Below are 17,365 nucleotides of genomic sequence, written 5' to 3'. Positions count from 1 at the left end.
GAACTTTGTGCACAGGGTTTAATTTATTTGGTGTTTTCTGACATCAACAAAGGCTTAGATATTATAACATATTTTTCATGCTGGCAGAACACTGGATGGATTTGACCAGCCATTTTGGCAGAACTAGTGGAGCTTGGTTTTGTGGCACAGACCTGACTCTCAAGCATAGTCCTGATATCTTTGATAAGGTTGAGGCCCAAAATTTGGGAAAGCCATTACAAAAGCTTGCTGTGTCCATTTCACCAAAAAAAAAAAACAAAAAAAAAAACGGAAATGGAACTAAGGTGCTACAAAATAAAAGAGCAAGACAGGAAACAAGAAATTAAAATCCCATGACAGACTGTATTTAAAACAACTGTATCTGTATAGCTATACATCATCTAAGCAAGATTAAGTGCCTTTAGGTCAAGTGTCGATGTTTGTGGCTACAACTGCACTCAAAGGCTACTAAGCACATGTTGGCTAATCATCAATAAAACAATATGCAATAGAATTTTTAGTAATAGAATTGTCTTTCTATGTTAAGATGCAGTGGATACCTTAAGTGGCAAGTGCCAAGGCTAAACCCTGAAGTGAATGTGAAAATGTAAAGCTACTGATGATCACCTTTTCCAACTCCTGGCCTCATTTGACTCCCATTCAAAAACCATTACCTCTAGAAATACTTAAGAATAAGAATTCTTTTGTCTGGGAGACATTATGGGCTAGGTTGCCTTTTTTGGATTATAAAAAGACTCCAGGGACTTGAACTTTGCCATGTGGGCAGTGATTGACAGATGTGATGTTGCTTCATCCATCTTTTTATACTGTCTATAATATAATAAGAGTTTGGTACTGAAAACCCTGATATTTTGAGATAAAGAGCCGATTTATTTAACTTACTGAAGCCTCATATTGTGCGCTAACCTCGGCAATGTATGACTGTGGGTTTTCTCTTTTACCGAACACACATTAGATAAAGATCTCTACTTTCAGCCAGTGAAGACAAGAAGAATCATTACAACAAACAAAAACTGTCATCATGTAAATTTGGGCATGTGACTATTGTTTAAAGACAAACCTAACAACCTAGCAAGCATCGAAATGTGTTAGGGAGGACAATATGTACGTAATGTATGTCCAGTGAAACAAGTGAAGCTTAGCAGAAGTTAAATCAGGAAAACTGATTCTCCCTCAGCTATCAAAAATAAGCAATCACCAAAGATCCTTCACCACTTTTCTGATGCACAAATTAAGTCAGATACATTAATTTAATACCAAGTCTGTCTCTCTGCTGAACTAAAGATAAGACTAAAGAGGTCAATAAAAGCATCCATTTTTTTTGGTTTTATTTTTGGCATTGGCCTTCCCTCTCTTCTCAGTAACATCATTGGTCTCTGCCAACTGCCAACAGACTGTGCTGATCCAGACTGCATCTCTGATCAATAATACAGAGCAAGAGTCCGAGCAGAGCAGCTGCCTGGAAAAAGAACAGAAACTCTGACACCATGCTGACGTCTCCAATTAATGATCACATATCCATAACAGCTGCTCACTCAACATTATGACTAAACTAATGAGTGAATTTATACTTTTTCCATAATTTTCAAATTGGACAGTGAATGTACAGAGAAAGTTGTGTGAAATGGTGCAAGACTCACACTACCTACTTCAGCAGACACAAGATGCAAAATCCTTATCTCACCTAGTTAGATCAAACGAGGGCCAACTCCATCCTCCGCCAATCCCCCAGCTGTGACCTACAACACCTGCGGGGGTTGATGGGAGTTGTGTGCGTTTTTACTGCGGACACTTTAGCGTAATGGCGATGGTGAGTGTATGTTTACGACTGCTTTATTTCTCTAAACCATTAACAAGCAAGTGGGGGTGCTCACAGCAACTGCTGCCTGCCGACAGGATCGAAAATCCTGTTTCTATTATCTCCTGACCACCCAGATAACAGCTAGACATATAGAGAGCGAGCGAGATATACAATATTACCACATTCTAACAATGTATTCTATACTTGAAATGGAAAGTTTGATAAAGTGAACTGTATGTAATAGCTAACAGTAATAGCTTAAGTAAAACAAATATTACCATTTGCATGCATAAATAGCCACAATTACATTATTCAAACCACATGTGAAACACAGTTACCTTGAAAATATAAAGTGGGTTGTGAGGTGGAGAGAGAGGACTGTAATGTGGGCATGCGATGAAGATAGAGTTTGAGCTGCCAGTGAAAAGGATTAATGCAGAGCTCTATGTGGCTGGCAGCTTCACTTTGCCAACAGGCCTTGGTCCTCCCCCTCTCTTTCTCAGTGTGTCCTCCTTGATGAAGGAATGAGATTAGCACAAGCACAAGAAGGATGTAGAGAATGATAAAGAGTAAAGAGCACAATGCAGAGACACACTAGTTGCAAGAGAGATAGCAAAGCCAGCAAGTGCTGGCTGTATGTGGTGCCTATGGTCATGTGTCAAAGATGCAGAGCTGAGATGGTGGCTTTACACAATCACAAACAAATCTTTCTCAGTTAAGATTATTTCTTCCTTATTTGCTGTGTTTTATGTCAGTGTAAACTGAATATCTGTAATTGTGGTAGAATGAAAATCAGACCTTTTCAGAGAACTGATATGGTCAGCCAGCTCAGGGAAAATTCATACATTACATTAATTCTTTGTTCTGCCTGGCATGGCCATTTGCATCTATGTGAGCTACCAGTAGCAGGAGAGAGCTGGGCTTCAATCCTTTTATTGCAATAATGAATTGTAATTACTGTTGTTACTATTACCCTATTAAGGCCTATCAGTGGACAGTGAATTTTGTAACCTTTAGCCAATAACATTTACCCAATCCCGTAGCCCTCAAACATTCAGCATCTGCACAAAGCCCGTAAAACACACAACCCTGGTGGAAGTCACTGACCATAACCCAATGATTCTGATCAGACAAACTTTAAAAAGAAAGAAAGATGCAGGTAAAATGTATTTCAACATGCATGCTATACAGGGCTTACATGGGCACCTCCATAGCTGTGCAATGTTTCTGTGCTTGCATCAAGCTCGGCCGATGGCCCCGCCCACGGGAGCCGTACACTCCACTGTGATTGGTTGGTTGGTTCAGCTCCAGCTTGCACATAAAAGGAACCTTTCGCACACAACGCGGTAAAGTGCCAATTATATTAAACTTGCGGGCTGCACTAATATTAAAGTTTCATATGGTCTGTTCTGCGGGCCACAAAACTCGCGGGGTGCAATTGGCCCCCGGGCTGCGAGTTTGAGACCCCTGCTCTAAGGCAAAGCATGATGGGTAGAAAAAGCTAGAGAGAGTGTAATCAAAGCAGAAAAAGAGAGCGAACCAAAGAGTGAATCAATGCAACACCTGAAAACCATTAGCAATCTAATGGTAAAACTGAGAAAATGGGAAAAACAACAATAACTGAGGGCATACAATAAATAAGAAGTGAAAGGCAAATTCTCTGAATCCAAGGAGAGAAAACCACTGATATGAGCAGCTGCTGGTGTCTAAAGTCTCCAGGGAAAATAAGAGACAGAGAGAGTGAGAAAGAGAGAAAGAAAAGAACCCAGACAAAAGAGTAAATCACAATAAATATTTATAATGATAAGTAATGCAGCAGAGCATAAATATTAAACAGCCACTGCCTCTATGTGTGTGAGTGTATATGTGCATGTATTCCTATGTTAAGTATAAGTGTCCACAGCGATGCAAGAGCGGGCACTACCTATTATGCATTAACATTGTACATAAGCTTGATCAGAAGAGCTATTAATATTAACCCTAAGATAGCATTTGTATTACATCATTAAATTGCCTGTTTGGCACTTTTTAAAACAACTGGGGATGAACATGCATTATTTTAATTAGCATAGATATAAAGTTTTATGTACACATCAACCAAACCCTACTCTTTTATTTACCAATCACAGAATTGCTGGAGAAAAGGCTCAGGACACAGTTATTTATTGAAAGTACGACTATATATTATTTCTATTATAAGACTGCATGGAAAACTAACTTCAGTACTGCTGACTTGCTATGATGATTCTGTTTCATCAATGTCATCAGTAATGATATTAGTAAAAAGCTATTCTGACTGACAAATGCTTACTTAAATGATGTAGTATGCAGATGATGAACACATGTACACAACTGTGACAAATGTGACCAACAATATTTTAAAGTAAAAATCTTAAATATTGGTAATTACATTTAATTAAGTCTCTTTCTGAGAGTTAAATGAGACAGTTGATGGCATTCGAGGCATTCTACCTTCAATGAAAGTATACACAGTCTCCCACCCATCAATAGCCACTCCCTGACACAAATCATACTGTATACAACTTTGCAGAAGTCATATGAAGTAAGTGGACCTATCATTTGTCCTTGTGCATAGACTAGACGTTTGGAAAGTAACACTGTGTTGTAGAAGGTGCAGCGTGAGTTGCTAAGCTCACAGACATAAAGCAGGGGAAACTGCTATTCCAGCTCTGGCCAGATAGAAAAAAAGGAAGTTTCCCTACTGTACCAGCAACTCTGAAACTGTATTTAAAATGAAAACACCACACGTTGTGGTTTTACCAGGAGTTACATGCCTTAGCTATTTCTTGAAAGGGTTCAGTGAACTCTTGGAACCTTTAAAGTTAAGTATTATTTATTCATCTTTAGTGGTGCAGGTAAGTGTATTTGAGAGTGTCTTAGGAACTTAGTTAGCGGTTTTCCACAGCTTCCAGTCTGTATGATAAGAGTAACTATTTGTTGCACACACACAAGAACACATCAATCTTCACATCACACTCTAGGCAAGAAAGCCCCTGATCATATTCCCCAAAAATAATTGTATGTGGAGGAAGCTAGGCTACCTTGAGGGATTAGGAATTAAACACAATTTGGCCACCATCTGTTGCACCTTGCAGCCATCTGATAGAGAGCACCAAGAGGTTAGTCTCAACCCAACAATCTGGTTATATTGTACTATCTTGAGTTGCTCACTGCACTCAGCAGTCAGTTTACACTTCTGCAAAAGCCTGAGTAAGAGGCGTACCCCTCTGCTGTTTATTGTAAACCTTATTTTATTCATCTTTAGATTTTCTTTGTTCTTGGTAATGCAACTGTATTATGTCAAATTTATTAGAATTTAATGTATTACTTTTGTGTTGGCTTGGGTCATTTTTGGTGTGGTTCCTTTCCTTTCTTTTGGAGCAGAGCTCCAGCGGTAAAGAGGATTAAATAAAGACTTTTAAAGACTATCAGGAACATAAAAAGATACCCACAATTTGAAAAATCAAATTAAATGGCATTTAAAAGCATAGGTCCAACAATGTATAATCCAAAGCATTAAGTACAGAATAAAACAAGCTTGAATTAAGTAGAATGGTAATATAAATCCTGTGATAACAAAACTAGTTGTTAGTGGCTCATGAATTCATTTTGTCACAATTAACACTTCAACTCAACATGATTTTCTGCAGTTTGCGAGAAAGATAATTTGTTCTTTAATAGTAGGGTGATGGACAAGTTAAGTTATTTTACCTGCTGCTAAGTCAGAAGTGGGTTGAAACGTGTTCTAACTCAAGACTGAATATAATAAGGGGTAGTTTTACATGTCAGTACTCTATACTTTAAAATATATAGTGAGAACAGGGAATTCATTTGAATAAATATTACCTTATTATTAGTATTACTGTACATTTACAAGAAAGACATCATTCCCTTTAACATTGCACTACTTTTGAAAGAACAAGAAAAAAAACTAATAGTTAGGTGGATTTAACTTCCTTCTGTGTTTCATTTTAGCCTTTCTAACTTGTTTTGTATGATACACGGATGCTATACCCATTCCAAAAAAAAAAAGCTAATTATTCACACAAACATGAGTGTGGCTTGTTTGATCAGACTGCAGCATTTGAATTAACAGTCTCAGCTATTTACATTGGATTAAAAATGTTGTAACTTACTGTCTATGAGTTAAATGAATAGAAATAGGACAGACCCACTTAGGTAATCAAGTCTGTGCTAACACACTGTTGAACTTACACACCCAAAAACACATACATAGGAAATGATAATCTTATGGGATAACAAATGCTGATGTGCTTACCCATGTGCTGACCTTGTGGGAGTTCAGGGACGTGGTTGTCTAGTAAACGTGAGTGTGACTATTTCCACTTCTCAGCCCTAGAGCCAAGCAAGCCGACTGGTAAACATCTGTTTAATCTGTATGTGTATTTTGTCTCCAGTGGTGGGTGCATAGTTGTGTGCGTGTGTGTGAGAGCAGGTCAGAATATTGAAACCTTCGTCTAACAGTGTGTATATACGAGTGCTGCCATCCATGCCAGTGCAGTCCTCACTGAGAGCCGTCACATCTCATTCTATTTAAAACCCATTCACTCTCTACAGCCAGCAATCAGGATTCCACAGTGGGCTGCACGCCCCAGCACGGGGCCAACATCAGCCAGACTTATCGGGTATTAGACTGCCTTGCAATCTCCATTTCATGAACACGCAGTTTATAAACACTATTGATTTTCACACTGTGATTTTAGCACTTGTATCTAGTGGATTGTGGGTGTTCTGTCACAGGAATGACTTGTAATGAATAAGAATGCAGAGTTATGGGAACATTGTTGAAGATTTATTTCCAGTCTGGTTGTAGTAGTAGCTGCTAGTCAGGACACCAAGAGAAGGTGGGCTTTGCTGCACTATAGGACAATTTAACTAAGAAGTGAAATAAAGCTTAACAAACCTGTATAGAATGAATAAAACAACATGTACTTACATGAACTCTTTAGTCTTAACTGGATTAATTTTAATAGTGGTACTTCTGATCTTATTATCAACTTATAATCCTGCAGTCATTTCGCATTTTGCTTGAGTTGAGTACTTCAACATCTATTACCTAACTGGAATACACTATTATTTTGCACTTGATATTCTGCTTCTCCCAAAATTCTGTTAAACAGGGTTTAAAACCAAGTTAGCTTTAAGTGTTAGTTAACAGTGACCCGGTATATTGAGTGAGTGTTTATTTGTTTATAGCTTAAGTCACCATAAATCACAATTTACATGGTAAACTCTAAAGAGAGAAGTGGATCAAATGTGGCAAAGATTTTATTTCCAATGAAAATGCATTAAAATCTCTTTGATCCCAGTTATTTACTCTACAGGAATAAATTACAAGTGACCATTCAGAGTATTCCAAACTGAAAAAACACTGCATAGTAGTTACCTAAGGTACTCACCAAGATTTGCAGCATTGAGGTACCGGCGGGAGTGTTTTCAGGAAGACTGATGTTGTACAGTGGTCTGCTGAAGATGGGCCGGTTATCATTCTCATTGATTATTTCAATAAAGACACGGGCAAATCCCACATGGTCAAATATGGACTCATTGGCGAAAAGCTGAGGAGAGACAATAAGGTGTATATCACATACTACACATCCAAACCAAAGAGTTTCCAGTTAAAGAAAAAACAGCACAGATCGATTGCCTACTTTGGACTATTGATATAAAATGTTTTAAATTCTTACCGGAAATCTTAAAAATATAATTAATCATTTTTCCAAAGAACTTCTGAGGATTTTGGATTATACTCACAACAGGGCACCTTCTGGATCCTAGGAGGTTTCTAGGACATCCTAGTATTCTCTCTCTCAATAACATATTGAGATTGATGAAAATTAGTTTGAAACTCACAGAGAAGCTGTAGCTCCGAATCTCTTCGTAGTCCAGAGGTATGGCCACCCTCACTCTGATGTCAGCACGCCCTTGTACCGCCGTGGGCGAGATGGTAAAGTACTCTGAATTGTTGCCTGTCAGAAACACCTGGAACATGCTGTTCACCCCCTGCCACAGCAGAGATGAGAGAAAGGTACGTGGAGAAAAAAAGAGAGCACAAAAATGGCTTGTTGAGAGAGCTTAGAGCACATTGTCTAAGCTACGAGTGACAAACAGAGACATAAAACCTACACTACTATGTCAGTATTTATAGAACATTTTTAAAGAAGAGACTGTACATATACATAAAAAGGAAGAACTGACAGTCATCAAACCTCTGATGTGCACTAAACTTTACACATAGTTTTGCTATACCAATGGTTGCATCAAAAGAGGATAATAATCACAATGACCTAAGAGGATAATAATCACCTAATGGTAAGAGGTCAAAGTCAGGCTTTTGTATCCTAACCATATTCTGGTCAAAGAGAGCGTAGATAAGGTTAAAGGTAAAGATTTAGAGCGAGGCATATCTGCTGCATTTTGTGCTTCCATGTAGTCCCAGTTACAAGCCAAACAAGCTAGTAAGCAAAACCATCAACAAGTGTGGTAAAATGGATATGGCAAGATTAGGCTGCAAACCAGACATACAGTAAAAATTATAGCCCATAACTACGTTTGTCTCGACTCCTCATCTGAATCCTCGATTAGTTCCACCAGATAAACCCTACGCAGCACTTTTTCACGTTATGAAAATGTCCATTATAACGCAACATGGAACAAATCCCCATGCACTGCCCACAGTGCTGTATACAGTATGTTTGACTAGAGTGAACCCCCAGCTACTGAAGAAGGTGGAAACCCATCATCATGATGTGTATTTTACAAGAAGAAAAGGAGAGATGATGTGATCCCTGATGACAACCATGACTATCTTCCTCAATACAGATACACACGTTTGCTATTGGTTTCTAGCTCACTACAGTATATGTTGCCATTACAACGTTAGATTATATGAGGATGTGGTCTGATTAAGAAAGACTTTGTGCTGCAATACTGGGTGGGTCTACTGTATGATTAATGGTTATCTGAAATTCTTAATAATATCTAAAAAAAAGAGCATCAATGAACCTCAACTTTCTCTTAGTCTCCTCTCTCAGATAAATACCCAAGTCCAAAAGCATAATAGGTAGATATAAACCAGGTCCAGGGTCACAATGATATCACATTGCTGAAAGCCTATGGTTGTCAGGAGCTAAGAAAACACCTCTAGATCCCTCCTGTCTTGACATATAGAGCTGCAGGGCATCCAATCACATTGTGGTAGACAGGGTGGTCGATTGGCATTATGCTGGCGGTTGAAATAGCCCCCTTGTTTTTGTTTTCATTTCTGGCAGAAACATTGTGGCTGATGACTCCTATTTAAAAGACCATCCAATATGCAGGGATGTCACCTCAAACTGCCCATAAACGTAATTGCCCGTCCATTTGCTTCTGCCTTTAGAAGCCCCAATAAAAGCACCCTGTCAGACACGACTGCCACAAAGTTCAGTGACAAGTTCCAGCAGCAAAAGTTTTAAAGACGCAAGCCAAGCAGAAGAGGATATGAAGGCAGCGACAGACAGACAGACGGCGAGAGGTAACTACCACTTGTGTCATACTCTAAGTAATGAAATGCCTGCCTTTAATCCTTTGCACTAGGAAAAAGTGAGATTACAACACAGGTGTAGCAGAATGTGAAAGAGTGTGTGTACCAGCACTGACATGCAGGTTTAAAGGATGACAAATAGCAAAACAAAACTGCAAGACAAGAAACATCTCATAGATATTCATCCACGGATGTGTGTCGGACCCTACGGCAGCAATGTTACAACATTAAACCTCGGGGATTTCAGACAATTTCTGTGTTTTTTGGTAAGTCTGTTTAAAAGCATCTTGGAATTACCTCAACTAGCCCACCATTTGTGGTAAGCAATCCTAGCCTAGACATGCTGGAATGTTAAGTGCCTGGGTACCTCCCCAGACTGAGTGCTGTTATTGATAGTGGTAAAATGTTGGATGCAAACATACAGAGGGACCTCTTATCACATGCCAGGTGTCTGGGTCGTCACCCCACCTGCGTGCAGCAGCGCACTCACAGTACTCCCCTCTCTGCCTCACTACTGCAAAACACCTTCCTTGGTGGCAACAAACAAACTTACTGCTAAATGCTCCAGCTATCTCTACTTCAAGTGCTTTTCTTTCCGTCCTGTCTGCTCTGTTTTTCCTGCTCCACCAATTATTCTGACTTCTGGTTTTGCTTCATTGAAGGCTACTTTCTGCACTTCCATTTTCCTTAAGCGTTCCCCCTCTCCTCTCCCTTTTCTCTGTGTGTGTCTGTCTCTTTACTCTCTACCTTTTTTCACTATCCACTTGACTTGCAGTTATCTGTCAAATTCCACCCTGGCAGCTGCTGTGCCTGAATCAATCAGAGCTGGCTAGCTTTCAGCTTATCTGCACCTAGGTGATTGATTTTCCTCGTTAGGTATAATTTGATGCTCTATCCCATCTCTTCCAGAGCAAATTAAATTGTAGTTGAGTCCAATGCACTGGTGTAAGCGAGCATGTGCACGTGAAGGAGGGAGAGAGCATGTGAGAGAGACAAGAGTGGCAGAGCAGGCGTAAGGTGAAAAAGTGCTTGAGATCTCCCTGTGTGTTGGTGTCTGAGTGTGTGTGACTGTGCGTCACGACAGTAGTTTGATAGATGCAGCTAATAGGAAGTGACAGACACTCTTAAGTTAGTTGTTGTACACTGGTGCTGACAGTCCATACAAACAAGGCACTGGTGCCATGCAAGTAGTTTAATGTAGTGGCTAATGTTCTTTTTTGGCTCCTACATTTATAAATAAGATAAGTCTAGACCTACAAATGAAACACAAAATGAAGAATGCTCACCATTGTTGCTGTCTTTGATCTTGATATTGTTAGAACAAAAGTAAAACCTGTCCTGGAATCAGACTGATTTTAGCCTGTTAGTGCTCCCTTAGACTCAACTTAACATCAGGTTGCTCCCTAAGAGTATTAACCACCTAATTTGAAACAATTGTGGATGACTAGTTACATTTCACCTGATACTGGTTAACTACCACCCACCTCGTCCTTGTCTTCCACCTGGATGAAGAGGGGCAGGGCAAAGCCCACCTGGGCAAGTTCAGTGATGCGGACCCGATATTCAGAACTGTTGAACTTTGGAGCATTGTCATTCTTGTCAATTAGCAGAATAGTGAAGGTGGTCATCACTGTTGCGTCAGATGGAGTGCGGTCCTCTTTTAACTCTGTGGCCTTATAGAGAGCAATAGAGAGTTGCAATTGTAGAGAGAGAAGGCAAGAGGGGAGGTGGGGGAGAGACAGAGACATGAGGTGCATTTGATTGGACTGAAAATGTCATTTTAGATGGAGGCGGTCAGCACGCAATCTCAGCCAGGTATTTACAGCTGTTCATTTATTGGATCAAAAGGTGCACAGACGGACTCAAAGCAATCATAGAAATAGGCTCAAAGAGAGGCCAAGAGAGGGCCAGCACATGCACAATCTCACATACACGCACATGCACACAATGAGATTTATGAGAAGGCTGTCCCACCGAAGAGTCACAATTACATATTGTCTCCGTTTCTGGCTGCCTGACTAACAAAGATGTGATTCCTCTGAAATGTAAAACAAATGGGAGAGAAAGATAGGAATGGGTCTTTTACTGATAGAGGAGTGTCACAAGCAATAGGAGAAGAGGCAGGAACAACATGCTGGTCTCTAGATGATCAAGGCAGCTTAGTTTAGCCTCTCTCCTCCCAAGGCCACTGAATCATTTGACCTCCACCTCCATATACTCAGCACTATCTAAGCTGTCTGAAGTTGAGAAATTAGTTGTATTACTATGGCACACCACAATCAATAGTAGCACCACCTAAGAAAGCACAAGCACAGGGAGAGGGAGAGTAAGAAAATGTAAAGGGAAAAAATCCATATCTTATAAATACATTTTTTGGATGACATTTTTTTCATTTTCAGCACTTTTGCTTGTTCTACTTTTCTCCTTTGCAATTATTGATTTTAATTAAAAAGATAGACTGAGACTGGAATATGTTAGCAAGAATTCTTTTTGTATTAAACCTCAGAGCCAGTTGCATCTCAGTCCTTCATAAAAGCATCATTCAGCTTTATTAATGTTAATAAACACTATTGCCAATAATTAGTAAAATCCACAATGTAACAATGGAGTTACTCAGAAAAATATATGTGTTCGATCAAAAATCCTCTCACTTTTAGTAGCACTTGGAAATCCATTTCACGCACCTTCTCACACTCTCTGGGAGATCCTTGTTGTACAATACTAGAGGAGAAGAAAATTACCACTAAAAAGTGGAAGAGTGGACAAGGTAGGAAGGCTGTGGGTGGGGAGTGGATGAGATGGGAGGACTGACATGCTCAAAAGGCACAGTAGATGGGCTTTAGGTTCAGTAGAAGGATAGGGGGATTCAGAGGCTGCACCTGCTTCAAAACAGAAAAAAGACAGAAAGGGTGGAACAAAGGAGTACTCGGTATTGAGGAAGACTAAATCCTCTTCCTTTATCTTGTCCTCCTCTGCTCCTCCCGTCCTCCTTGGCTGCTCGCTATTCTCTGAACGCAAGCCTTTGAAGGGGACATTATCACAGAATCGCAGCTACAAATGCCTTTGCAGACAAGCCCAATAAAGGCATTTAAATTTGTCTGGGTCACACAGGAGCAGAGTCATACTAACGCAGTCTTCAGACAGGCATTGCATGATCTTGTACTGTAATTAGTAAGTGTTAAATGACTTTCTAACCTAATGTCAACCTTATGTCAACATAAAATACTGTCACATCATTGTATGAAAATGGAAGCCAGGGTGAAGTACTGCATTTAGCAGGTCTTTTGAAGGTATGTCAAGCCAGACACTGCACTGATTTAATGCACTCATACTCAAGCTCTCTCTTGATGCAGCGAAGAAACAGCCTTTCGATCTCTTGTCTAAGCTAAGACAATCCCTCCAAATACCTCCCATTCAGCAGCTCACCTTGACAGTGAGAGTGAATCCTGCAGCGTAGAGTGGGTTTTCTCTGTCCAGCTGGCCATTCACTGTCAGGGACCCACTGATGTAGCCCAGGGCAAAAACACTGTTGGTGTTCCCTGGATGGATGGAAAGAGAAAGACAGAGATAAGAAAGTCATAGGGACAAACGAAACTGGTGTTGTGGATAATTCAACACCACCCCTGGGATGCAGCAAGGAACTTTTGAAAGAAAAGACGCTGAATGAACTATGTGCACATCTCTTTTTAATGCAATATGGATGTAGCTTTTGCTGTGCTGTCTTTTGTCTCTCTGCCCATCATAGTTTGAGTCACAACCTCCAACCAGGGCACAATGTGCTTTTCTTGCATCCTGTTGTTTCTTCGTCAGCATGTACTCAGCATGTACTATATTGAATGTGCATCCGGGTTACATCAGTTCACAATCACTGAATTTATATTGTCTATTTCAGTATGAAGATGACATACGCTACATAAACTAGCAAGGGAAGTTTTGGAAACACCTACACTTTTTGATCTATAATGTTTTGTTGGTTTTATTCAATCAGATGGTTGTAAATGGATCATAAAACACACAACAAATAAAAAACTATTTGATATATATAATACAACTACAATATTGATATACAATACAACTAAGAAAATATATTTGAAATACAAATGTGTGTAGGTGTTTTCAATCTTTTCTTGCCAAAAGCTGTGTTAAATCAAAATTTTTTCTATTCAAGAATTTGCAAATTCTCAATCAATTCAGCAGGACTTTATTTTGAATGGTAAATATTTGGATAATTTTTATCAGACCCTACAACAAAACTTTTGCAAAATAAAATAATGTAAACTATACTATGTAAACTATAACAAATTCTTAAGTTACAACTACTTCTTGGTGAACTTAACTTAAGACAATGCAATTTCATACAAGACTGATTGACTCCTATGTTAGCACACCTCACAGTGGTTCTGAATTACATTGCTTCACATGGACTGATGAATTGCATTAACTTTGTTATAGTGTATGCACTCCTTCAAAGAGGAGCATTTCAAATTATTAACGCTGCACTGTTCTCATTAACAAGTTCAAATGTGTCTGGTGTTCTCTATTCACTTCAATTAAGCAGGTTAAAACATTAGACTGAGACCCACTCAAGTCCTCTTGTCATATTTTCTTATTCCCTCTCCTCCTTTTCAAATTACCATCGTTCTTGTTAACTTTCTCACCTCTGTTCCACTGACTCTTTGAGGCTCTCTCAGCACCCTGTGGCTGTTACCTGATAATCACACCCAGCAGATGGAGACAACAAACGAAAATACACACGTTCACCCTCATCTCTCTGCCGTCAAATGTTTTATTCCTCTCTCTCTGCATTGGCTCGTGTCTCTTCAGCCCTCCTATCCATCCACTCTGCACATTCCTTCAGTCACATCAGATGAATGATTTCTCATTCAAAAACATTAAAAACCCTCACAATTTCATTGAAAGTCTTTGTGCATCCCATATGTGTCATGTGAGGCCTCCATGCAATCTTTGGATAGAAGTACTTCATACATACGAATGTTATCTAAGTGATCTGTTCAGTGGAAAGCAAACAATTGAGCAAACAGGACTGAAGAAGGAGACTCTGACAGTCAAGTCTGCCTGGAACTAATTCACTTATACCATGCCAATACGCTTTTAATACTCCACCACACTACTTCTTCCATCTGCCACACAGAACAATTGAAAAAGACTAAACATACATAGTGACATCATTTATTGTATACACACATGCATATTTGTATGTATATACACACTTCAGGGAATCGGGTTGAAAGCAGAAATTGCGTCTACAAGCATGAAACACAAATTCACGCAACATCCTCCTTTAGAGCATTAATCTGTTGCTGAATATCACTTCTCATTTGCTCGTGAGTAAAACGTATTTAAATGGTAAATTGTCAGGGCATTTATTAATTATGAACCAGTTATTTATTATTATTGTATATTATTCACAGGTGTCACATTACATGTGCTGTGCAGACCTGTGTCATAATTGGAATAACTGACATCTGTGGCACACCTGGTATTTTTTAACTGTTGTTTCCATGTTCCCTCTGCCTGCTAGTGAGGACGGTTTGTGTGTAAAACAAAGGGCTTGGGATAAAATGGACACAATGCCTCTGTGCTGAATATTAGTAAATCTCTGAGAACAAGCTCTGGTCCACTGCAGAGCATGTTCTTACATCACTGAATAGATATTAGACCTGTTACATAAAACCCAGTAAAAGCCCTTCCATCAGTGTAGCGCAGGGAGAAGAACATCTACCTGAAGTTTGTAAGATGGAAAAATATCCAGTCAACAGGAAAGTGAGAGAGAATGAGACCAAAAACTTCACAATTTGTTCAGTGAATTTCACTAACAGTGAAGTTAATCCTAATTTACCCTTAAATTTAAGGGTTAGATGTATGTAACAATTGATTTAACTAAGGATTCTGGGCAACTGAGCTTATACAGTATTTTATAAAACTATTAAATAATTTGTTAAAATGAACTTTTCTCACAAAGGTAACATCTCTTTGCAAACTGGTCTTTGTAGATCATTCACTTATTTTGTTTTATCATTGTCAACTGATCAGCTTTATGTTGCTGTCCAGGAAATGATTTTATTTCAAACTTTAAAAGAGAAACAATTTCATCCAAAATTTACAATGATGCCCTTATCTACATAAAAAGTCCAATTTGAATATCTAAACATATGAATTAATTTTCCAGAGTATTTGGTTTTCTTCTCTAATGATTTTCTTTGTTAAATCTGGTAAATGGTGTTTTAAATTATGGCTGCACATCAAATTTTTCATATGACATAGGATAAAGATTAACTTTAAATATGATTATTATTATTATTATTTAGTTTTTTAAATAAGGGGCGCCATAAACCTTTAACTGCACTTTAAGGGATTATGAATCATTCACTTTGAGGTGAGTTTGCGGTGGTAATAGCTGAGGTCTAGTCTCTTGAGAAACTTGTTCAGATGGTAAGTCTACACTGCACTATGGCTAGGGTCAACAGATTAACCCATGCCTGTGTTCCTCACTCCTCTCACTGCTCTATTATTGAACTGTACCTAACCTGGAATGGAGAGGAGGGAAGCAACAGAACAAAGAGCACAGAAGGGGCGTAGAGGAGCGGAGACAGGACAGCAGAGAGAGCACAGCCCTTGGGTAATTAGCCTGGATTGAGGCCAAAAGGTGGAGAGAGGGAAGAAGTTAGATGGGACAAAATCTACTCCTGATTTCATCCAGTTTACATAACCCATTTAATCGTGCGACCGAAAAAAAGTGAGATTGTAATGTTGAATGTTTCCTAGATAACTAAAAATATCAGTATATAAAAACAAAGTAAATAACTAGTACGTAATAAAAACACATATGCAGAAAAGAAAATGCATTAAAATCAACAAAGGCATAATAACATTTTATGTGTTGTCCAAAGCAAACAACCAGAATGAGTATTCTGACCATGTTCTCTAGAATGGCTGCTCAGGGGGATGACTTATTTGATTTTGTCTTCCAAAACTATTACAAGTTACTGTTTTAATTTGACAAGCTAATGGAGTTTCACTTCAATGGCTACATTAAATAAGTGTTTTTGTTATGGTTAAGTAAAGATAATAATAATAGTTAAAAGAAACACTGAACTTACCATTTTGTTGTTTTCTTTTGTTTTTTGTTTTGCTTTTTGGCCATTGGATTTCTCATTTGGATAATGGATTCATCATTAAAAAATGAACATCCCAGGATATGCCACAAAAAGAAGATGAATAACAATAAATGCCCTCTTGACAAAGCAGACCCTACAGTATGATCAATGTAATTATCCTGAAATAAGTATTTGATGAAAATAAGCAGACACAAAATGTATTGCAACAATTCCGTTTAGGAGGGACAAGCACAGGATTAACAATGGTTGTTCATGGTGGTGGGACAACGTGCATCAAGGACTCAAACCCACCCAGTGAGGCCATCATGCCTCTAAATTGGTTTGTCAGCTTCAGTGGCCTGGCTAGAAGGCCAATCTACTCCCACAGCCGCTCCTTACGCAGACGACTGAGACCTGGCCAAGCAATGGCTGGTGTATATACACAAACACACACTTGCAAAAACACGCAAGTGGTGTACTGTACTGTAGATGTGCACAGTATCAGCAGACTGTTGGTTCTATTCTCTATATGCAGGGAGCTTTGACTCACTGCTTCAGGTTGCACAGAACAGCCTTCCCCTCTCAGCTCAGCTGTTTGTCGAGCTGGACCAGAGAGACAGACCGAAATTACACAGTGACTCACAGGTCCCACTGAGGGAGAAAATATAATCATATTCTAATTGCTGATACAAAGTGTTCTCCAGTGATCAACCAGGGCACTGCGATTAGACCCCCAGGGGGTGAAAATTGCTGCACATAGATACTGTACATACACAAAGACACACTCAAATTCAGCACAAATAAAGGAACACTTTCTATTTAAATTTGATATTGGTCTTTAGTAGTGGTGCTTATGTATTTTGTGTATTTTAATTTGTAAGA

General features: G+C 39.0%; 1 protein-coding gene across 1 annotated transcript in view; it reads right to left on the bottom strand.

The window, feature by feature from the left end:
• The window catches only part of cdh23 (cadherin-related 23), a 144,681-nt gene that overhangs the window by 53,834 nt on the left and 73,482 nt on the right, over nt 1-17,365 (bottom strand). The window contains exons 10-13 of the mRNA XM_067526185.1: nt 12,792-12,904; nt 10,850-11,038; nt 7,697-7,846; nt 7,243-7,401 (exon numbers count right to left, since the gene is read on the bottom strand). Coding sequence (XP_067382286.1) covers nt 7,243-7,401; nt 7,697-7,846; nt 10,850-11,038; nt 12,792-12,904 — 611 coding nt within the window. The remainder of the gene's footprint in view (nt 1-7,242; nt 7,402-7,696; nt 7,847-10,849; nt 11,039-12,791; nt 12,905-17,365) is intronic.

The sequence above is a fragment of the Channa argus genome, chromosome 1, assembly GCF_033026475.1.
Source record: "Channa argus isolate prfri chromosome 1, Channa argus male v1.0, whole genome shotgun sequence".
Classification (NCBI taxonomy): domain Eukaryota; kingdom Metazoa; phylum Chordata; class Actinopteri; order Anabantiformes; family Channidae; genus Channa; species Channa argus.
The sequence above is the reverse complement of the archived record's forward strand: the minus strand, read 5'-3'. Positions and strand labels throughout refer to the sequence as shown.